The 9,111-nt window shown below is 62.1% G+C and overlaps 1 protein-coding gene across 1 annotated transcript in view; it reads left to right on the top strand.

Annotated features, from left to right (window-relative positions):
• Positions 1–8,845: 8,845 nt before the first annotated feature.
• The window catches only part of MNEG_7401 (hypothetical protein), a gene marked incomplete at both ends in the record, with an annotated part of 3,755 nt that continues 3,489 nt past the window's right edge, over positions 8,846–9,111 (top strand). Inside the window, one exon of the mRNA XM_014044127.1 lies at positions 8,846–9,100. Within this exon, the coding sequence (XP_013899581.1) occupies positions 8,846–9,100 (255 nt within the window). The remainder of the gene's footprint in view (positions 9,101–9,111) is intronic.

Raw genomic sequence — 9,111 nt, forward strand, 5'->3', positions numbered from 1 at the left:
GTCGCATTATATTGGCCTCTACGGTGCCTTCGGTACAAAAGGTTGATCTGCTTGGTTTCCCCGTCCTCTTCAGAACAAGCCTCATAGAAAAATATCAAAATCTTGGCGTGCGTGAAGCCGCCGCGAGAGCAGCTGTCTCGCTGCAGCACTCTGCGGTGTCTCGTCGCAGCGCGTCGCACGCACGCTGCACCAGCGCACGGCCGGGGTTGCCCCTAGCTTTCAGCGAGCAGCAGAGGTCCCAGCGCGGCGCTAGCCACCCAGCAAGCACGCGAGGGGGCCGTGATGCAGGGTCTGCGCACCTGCTCCGATGACGAGGACTGGGGCGCAGTGGGGGGTGCGAGCGAGTCGTCCGTGAACACGGATGACCTGATCGCCAATGTGGACTGGAGCATGGCGGCTGGATCAGATGATTACGAGGCTTACGGGTGCGCGGTGTCGCTTTTGTGCCGAGATCTCTTGAGCCACGGCCGCGACTAATGCTGCGAAAGTTGTAAACAGCGAGGGTGCAGGGCGCCCGGACTGGACGCGGGGCAGCTGGGGCGCTGCATTGCACGGTGGTGCTACATGGGGGTTTCGAGGTATGGGAGAGGCCGAGTCACGCCATGGTCAATTCGGGGGACAGGCCAGAAGCTTGCATCGCACCCTCTTGCAGCGCATGCCACCCCGGTTGAACGGTGCTCCTGCCACCCCCCCCCCCCTCTCATCTCGACACCTGGTCCTCTCAGGACAGTCATGTACCATGACCCGCCCCAAGCACCCACCGGTCCTCAGGGCCCGCCGCAACCAACGTCCCTGGACGCCCAGGACTGGATGTTTGACATCTGCCGAGCCCCCGGGCCTGCTGGCCCACAGCGCGATGGCGCTGAAGCGGGCGCCGGCGAGCAGGCGGCGCCGCGCACCCCGCTCGCCGTCTCCGCAGTAAACCCAGCGGCCATGCCCAGCGGCGCAGCCGCCGCGCCGGCGCGGCAGGAACCAGCCAGGCGGACAGCTGCGCAAGCGCAGCACGCGGCGGCTGGCGACGGCTGCAATGGCCAGGGGTTACAAGGGGGGCAGCATTCACTGCCGGGTGACCTTGATGCACGCCTGGACCGCCTGCTGCGCGATTTCGCCTTTGGCGGCAGCTCCTGCTCGCCCAGCGGCACGGCCAGCGCTGACCTCAACCACCGCAGCGTTGTGGCACAGCAGCAGCAGAAGCAGCAGCAGCAGCAGCAGCAGCAGCAGCAGCAGCAGCACCACCACCACCACCACCACCACCACCAGCACCACCAGCACCAGCGGGAGCAGCAGCAACAGCAGCAACAGGAGCAACAGCAGCAACAGCAGCAACAGCAGCAACAGCGGGAGCGCTGGCGGCGCAGCGCTCCAGGTTTTGGCGGCGTCGAGGGCACCCCGGACGACATCTTCGTCGAGCACGTGGCGTTTGATGCCTCGGTCGGCACCGCTGGCGCTGGCGGCCCCGGCGTGTGCGGCCGCGTCACGTTTGCCAACACGCTTCCGCCGCCGCAGGAAAACTTCCGCATGCAGTACAGCGATGGGGTGGGCGCCGCTTGGCTGACAGGGGCAAGCACCATGCAGGAGGGCGCCAGCTCCCAGCCGGCAACTAGTGCAGCCGCAACCCCAGAGGCAACGGCGGCTGCGGCGGCGGCCAGCCACGCTGGAGAGCAGCGGGGCGGCGCTACATTGGGTGGAAGTGCGGCACCTCCCGGCTTGGCTGTTGTGGGCCGACCCCTGGACCCCAATGATCCCCTGAGCTTCCGCCGCTTGACGCCTGCGGCTGCTGCAGCACCGAGGGCACGTCACCCTGGGATGTGACAGGCATGAGGTCTCGCACTGCGCAGTGTGCAGGGCCAAGGGCCCGCCAAATGTCCGCAGGTGTGTGGACAGTCTGGCGTTCAAGGTAGTAACAGCCCCTCTGTCACGACCCCTTTTGTTCTGATCCCTTTGGGTCAGGAGAAGCGTGGACTTCGAGGGGGCGGCGCTGAGGCACTCAATTGAGTTGAATCGTAACGTGCAAACTGGCCGTGCCCGCAGGCCGAATTTCGGTGTTGGCATCAAAAAGAGCTCATGGCTGGCAGCATGGCAACTGGTTGCAGGCAGCTACATCGTAGCAAGGCAGCAGTCATCTCAATTGCCCTGAGTGAGCTGTGCCAGCACCTGGGGTTTGTGTAACTTTGTGCCCAGCGACCGCAGCACTTGGCTGGGGCCACGGGAAGGCTGGTGGCAGCGGGCCTGTTGCATTGAGGCGTCGCCGTTGGTCGTAAGCCGTATAGATGAAAAGGAGCACGCTCCCGGCAGCGCACTCGTGGCCATCTCTTGGGGCCTCGGCGCCGCACTGCTGCCCGTCCGATGAGGCAAGGAAACGCACGTCCTTTGTCCAACAAGCGCAAGATCTGCAGAACTTTATTGTTTTCGGGCCCATCTAGTGCTTGTATGGGGCGGCAGGCTCGGCAGAGGAGGGCGGCTTCCCTGGAGGCTCCCTGGGCGCATGGGGCACAGCTGGTATTGAGAGCGGTGCGAGGGTGCGTCATCCAACATGGCTGCAGCCTTTGTATGCCCAAGCCCCTAAGCTCTGTAGACCCCACCAGTTGCTATCCAAGGTTTGGGTAGCCCTGCTGCGGACCGATGGGCGTTCGCCATTGTGGAGTTCATGAGTTCATGCAGGGGGGTCAGATCAGTAATGGAACACCTTGCCGACGGGCTGCAACTGTTTGGGGCGAGCACGCATTGTTATGATTAGCATGTATATGGTATACGGGCAGCAAGAAGCATCAAAAATACCTCGCGGCCGACTTGCCTGGTGGTTTCTTGACAAGATTCGGTATTTTGAGCGTCATGGGACTCTCAGTGATTTCCTAAGGAAGCCCCACACTATTAGCTGAGCTTGCAGGGTGCAGGTCGAGCTTACAGGTGACCAAACGCGACGGTCTCCCGCTGACCTCATGACCGGCGTGCAGTGCGACCTTCACTGGAGTGCGTGGCCCGCCTTTGGAGTGCGGCAGCACTTAAAAGGATTCAGAGGGAACCACGAGTTCATTCACGCACGCTCGAGGGTCACTCGCGCACAGGTCGGTGGTCCGGGCGGCGGCGCTGTTCGGGCATTTCGTGACTTCAGGATGTCATCAACACCGCCGTTCCTGATTGGCGTGAGCGGCGACCCACTGGAAGACAAATCCTGGGGTGCTGAACCGCCGCTTCAGGGGATCAACAGCTGGGCCCTGGCCTACAGTGGCGGCGTGGCAGGGAGCGGCGTGCTCCTTCAGCAACCCCTCGACGCCCCAAATCCTTTCGGCAGCCCCGGCCCACCTCTCTCGGAAATCAGCATCGGCAGTGGCGGCGCCGGCGCCAGCAGCAGCAATGACCATGCCGTGCACTTCCTTGCCGGGTCGGCCCGAGCAGCATGCTCGATGCTCTCCGGCGGGGCCCGGAACGCAAACCCCGCAGTCGACGGCGCGGGCCAGGCGCGCAGCCCGTCAGGGTTTGCCGTAGCATCGCAGGTTGGAGTGCCGCCTGCGGTGCTGGAGCGGCTCTTCAGGGCTGGCGGCTTGCACCACTTTGAGCAGCCCGTGTGGATGGTGATCAACTTGGAGGTGGGCGAGGGGGACGGGGAGGGCAGGGCTATGCAGGCATGGGTGCGTGAGCGAGGTAAACATGGACGGCTTGACGTTGGGGTTTGCTAAACAGTGGTAATGGGACCAGAAGATCATGAAATGATGGAATGAGAGGGACGTTCTACCGTCGTGGGGCAGGCGCACCTTCAAGCAGTAAGTTACTGCGGCTGGCGCGCCAGTCAAAGCAAGCGCAGCGCATGTCTGTCGTCGGTTCGCTTCCCAAATAAAGCAGCCTCCATCCTGCCCGCCGGCCGCCGGCCCGCCCACCCGCGATCCTTGTACAACAATGAAGTCTCATCGACCACACAACCCCGATGTCTGTGTCTCCCTGTGACCTGTGCATGCAGGGCAAGATCAAAGGCAGCTACACCGCCGCCAAGATGGTAGAGTTCTGCCGCCGCGGCACCCTCAGCGCCCGACAGTGCGTGCTGGGCATCGACAGAGACCTGCCCTACGCATTAAGACAGGTGGCTGTGTTGAGGCGTGTCATTCATAGGAACGACTGGCTCATTCTCCCCTCTGGCAGGGTGCACACCCTGGTTCCAACCATGATCAGGGGGGTGTTACGGGCTGCACCCTCCTCGACAGTGCGAGACGCTGCCCTGGTAATAAGACAAACCAGCAAGTTTGATATTCAGGAAGCATCACCTTACTTGTCAAGCAAGCCAGCTGCAACCCCACAAACCAGCGTAATTGTGTTCTTGTCCCACCGCCCTGCACCAGGACCCGGCCTTCTACCGGCCGCTGAGCCAGCTAGCACTGGAGGTGCACTGCGGCGGAAGGTACGTGCCGCTGACTCAGCAGGCCGCACAGAACCCCACTGCCTGGACGCCAGTGGTGCCGCAAGACGCCAAGGCCGGCGGCCCCGGCCCTGCTGGCTCGGGAGGCGAGGCAAGCAGCAGCACAGCGGCTGGCGGCGCAGCGGCACCAGGACGGGCCTCTGCCGCCCTGGTTCAGGAGGCAGTTGCCGCCGACGCGAGGCTGCGGGTCGCCCTGCAGCAGCTCTTCACGCGGCCGGACGCAGCTGACAGCGAGCGCCCTGTGTGGCTGTACTTGAACCACACCGGCTGGTGTCGTGGGTGAGCCAAGCTGTGAAGGCCTGCATCCAGGCCTCCCTTTGTGCGCCTGAACCATCCACTCAGCGTGATGCGGCCATCTCAGGTGCCTGTGTGCGGGTTGCCACATGCGTTCGCACTGAGTGTTATCACTTCCAAGTCACAGGTGTTATGCCACATTCCATTTTGCAGGGGTGGTGGAGGCACCTTGAGCTGCACTCTGCCGCTCCCTCCTGTAGGCCCTTCTCAGGGGGCAAGCTGCTGCACGCGCACCTGTGCGGGCGCCTCCCCCGTGACACCCTGGTGGTCAGCTTCAGCCCAGACGTACCAGGTGGGCCTGGTGCGGCCACCCCTGCTGACTCAGCGCTTGTCATGCCGACCTCGACCACACTGGTGTCGTAGCAGCATTGGCCTGAACATTGAACTGTTTACACTTAGCATACTGGGCGCCCAATGGCACACGCCACTAGCAGCCACCCGCCAGTCGATGCAGCAATGACACAGCGAATCAGGTTGCATCATGCCTGTTTCCTGGCGCCTGCAAACACAAATGCGTTCAACTTTTGCCACGATAAGCAGTGCTCAAGCTGACCGCCAACATTGGCGCCTGGTTCAGGTTGGTGGCGCCGGTTGCATGCTTTTGGAGCAAGTTCATTTGATCCAAGGAACCTCTCGACCGAGCCTGTGCTTTGCACTCTCTTCCCCACAACTGGTTGTCTATCTTCCAACAAGCCGCGCCCTAAACGGTCTTGTGTACGTGCACACGGCCCAATGCTTGCAACAGACCGCTAGGGGCCCTACTGGACAACGTGGCCGCGGGCTATGACTACAACCCAGTCACACGGGGCGCAGCGCTGGGCTCACAGAGCAGCGCCCTCTCTTGGCAGCCCCTGCAGTGGCGCGACAAAGGCACGGCGCCGCCCCCACTGAAGTCACCCGAGCAGCTGCGGCCCGCGGCAAGCGCCGCGCCGCCGCAGCTAGGCGGCAGCCGCGCTGCTCGGGCGGCGTCTCTTCACAATTCTTTGCTTGGCCATGAACGCCTTGCATCAGGCTCGCAGCACAGCCCGCTTGCTACCAGCATGCGTGGGAGCACAGGGGTTGGCAGGATCAGGCTGGTCCAGCCCCAGGTCAAGCAGCACTTCCACCTGATCCAGCAGCACCAGCGGCAACTCGAGCAGCAACGGCAACACCAGCAACAGCAGCAGCTGCAAGAGCAGGAGCCCCAGGTGAAGCAGCACTTCCACCTGATAGAACAGCACAAGCGGCAACTGGAGCTGCAACGGCAGCAGCAGCAGCAGCAGCAGCAGCAGCAGCAGCAGCAGCAGCAGCAGCAGCAGCAGCAGCAGCAGCAGCAGCGGCTGCTGCCGTCGAAGTTTGTTCAGCATTGCCAGCAGCCCGTGCCCACCTGCCAGCAGACCTCTTTGCAGCAGCGGCGGCTCCAGGCTGCTTCAGTCTCCAACGCCCGACTCATTTCTGATGCCCAGGCCAGGCGGATGCCGCCGCCACCGCCGCCTCCTCAGCAGCAGCAGCAGCAGCAGCAGCAGCAGCAGCAGCAGCAGCAGCAGCAGCAGCAGCAGCAGCAGGAACACTGGCAGCTGCAATACAAGCCGCCACACCAGCAGGCATCTCAGGCTTCAACACTGCTGGGAGAAAGAGCCAACATCAGCCCTTGTGCCACGGCATTGCCGCAGCTCGCCAGCACCGGCATTGTGTGGCAGGCCGCACGATGGCAAGACGAGTGGCGGATGTCAAGCGTCAGCAGCCCTCGCCCGCACTTGCAGCAGCCTGCAGTCAACGCTGCCTGCTGCCTGCCGCAGCCTGCCTGCGCGGCGTTCTTGAGCTTGACACCTCCGCCTGGCTTGCTGCTTGACAGCAGGGACTTCGCAGGGCCAACCCCCTCTATGGCCTTTGCTAGGAGCTCCGCTCCGCATGCACTTCCTTCTTTTGCGATGCCCTCATCTGCCTGGAGTGGGACAGCTGCATCGGCAGCGATCGGGGCCATGGCGCTGGCACGTGCAACCAGGAGCGCCCCGTCTCCGACCCTCTCCACGGTGTCCATTCCACTGCCTCTGTTGGAAGGCATCGGTCCCTCCATGCAGCTGTGAGGCCTGTCGTGCCCGTCGCCACGCCTGGGGGTGGCGTTTCCAAGCAAACACAGTTTCTGAAGTCAGTGGTGGTTCCAAACAAGTTGTGAGGGACCATGCAGTGCATCGCGTGCTGCAGTGTGCACTTGGCCGCCACACGCTGTGCCTCACCTCACTGCTCTCTCTGTTGCTTTCATCTGCCAATGCAAGGTGCTTTCAGCACCCATGATTGCTTCCTGTTGCTCTTTACATTCCTGAAAAGTCTCACTCGTGGGGCCGCACGCAGGCCTGTGGCGGACATACAATCGCGTTTGTATTGGTGGTGTAGTCAACTCCCACCATGACTTGACCGTGCCACTTTGGCATTGAGCAGGATATCCCTCCCACCCTGCTCGTTATTGATCCGTGCTTTGTGGGAGCAACGGGTGATGAAAGGCGCGCGGGGCACCGCTTCTTGCGCCGAAGTCCACTGCTTACACTCTGCTTCATCACACCAGCACTGAGAGAATACAGCTTGGAATGGCCCATCGTCGGCCTGGGGGTTGCCACATACACACAAGACAGCGTTCCAAGAAAGGAGCGGGTTTGCGTTTGCCTTTGCATGACACTCGCGGCGGTTTACACCTTTGGTGTGTTCACTTCATAGCACCGGTGGTTGGTTGGCTCGCACTTTACTACATACTGTACAAGTCAACCGCTCCCACATCATCCAGCTGCACTCGGTCCTCTCTGGCTGGCCTTGCCCACCTTCCTAAGCCCTGACTGCTGTACCTGCGTGCCTGTTCTCATTGGTTGTGTCTTTGCCGAGATATGTACCGCCATACGCTCGTGCCCGCCTCCTGGGATCCTTGCTGACAACGTGTTGCTTAAGCAAGGTGTCATGAGTGCCCACCGCGTGCGTGGGTGCATTATGCTTCCTTTGCACTGGCTGTATCATCACCCACTCCGAGCCCCGAATCAACACTTGCACCAGCCCAGCCATGGCATGGCTGTCCGGTGTGGCACTGCTTCATCACCTCCAGCGGGGCTGACACCGGTGGCGATGTGCCCTGCACGATTTTCGAGTCTGAATGACATGCTGCTGATGTCCGAGGCGCAGCTGCACCAGGTCTACTTGCACGCACACTCCAGGTCTTGCGGTTTGAGGCGCTAACGTGACTTTGCCCCGCTCAAATCTGGTACGTTGCGTCAAAGCTGGCGTCATCGGGCGGCATTGGCCCCATTGCTAATGTGTCGTATTCTGAACACAAGACACTGGTGCGCCTGCACGCGCACACACGCGACGCGACCAAGCTTGCTTTCGTTGGTCGCTCGTATTGTACGACCTCCTCGCCATGCATGAGATGCACGCCTTTGGTGATTGGGGAGGCTGGAAGACTGCCATGCAAGATATACCTGTGTTTCTTCGCACGGTTGCGCATACCAAGCTGCATCCTCACTTGCAAGCGCCCTGCCGCCTGTGCCACCAAGCTGCATTCTTGTTTGCAGGGGCAGCCATGCACTTGCAGGGGCGCATTGGGGACTTGATCATGCCTCACAGCATGGTGTGGGCCGTGTCACGGCAAGCCCCACAGAGATTTGCCCGCAGAACTGCGCGCGCGCACATGCGCACAGCCGGGCTGATGACGCGATGCAGCAGTGGTGTCAGTGATTTGAGGTGATCATCGCACAATTCTCTGGGGGATGGCTGTGTAAGGACCTGTTCCGAGGGTTGATGGTACAAAAGGGTACGTAGGGTGCAAAGCAGTTGATGGGGGCGCTTTGCAGCTGGCTTGGAGGCGCCATGACGCATGAATGCGGCAGCTTAGTGATCGTGCTCTAGCAGCACCAGAGCAGCAGTTTCGGGGCGCATGGCATTGTATGTGCAATATGGGTGTATTAGAGACGCAACATAATTCATACTTCATATATGCATGTTGAATTGTCTTCTGGCTGATCGCGCGAGATCGTTCAATGCGGTCACTTGGCTTGATATTTCACGCTGGTTTAAGGGAAGCGTGACGCACTTCTTCCACGATGCAGCAAGCGTGGCTGTTCAGCCTCTAGGTGTCTCGGGCTTCCCGCCGCCTCGCCACTCACCCACCTCTCAGAGGCTGTCATGGCGACCGACGCACCCGCCTCGGAGTGCTGGCTGCTCGACGCCGGCCTGCCTGGCGCCGTGTCTCACGTCGCAGCCGGCCGCTTCAGGGGCCAGGGCAGCTTGGACGTGGCCCTCGTGAGCGCGCGGCACGTGCAGCTGCTCGGCGACGCGCCCGGCCACGGCCCGCGCCGCCGCCTCGACCGCGTGTGCGTGCACCAGGTGCACGCGCCCATCAGGGACGCGAAGACCGTGCCTCATTCGCAGGCCGACCAGGTGCGGCGGCC

This window comes from Monoraphidium neglectum (genome assembly GCF_000611645.1).
Source record: "Monoraphidium neglectum strain SAG 48.87 unplaced genomic scaffold scaffold01304, whole genome shotgun sequence".
Classification (NCBI taxonomy): Eukaryota; Viridiplantae; Chlorophyta; class Chlorophyceae; order Sphaeropleales; family Selenastraceae; genus Monoraphidium; species Monoraphidium neglectum.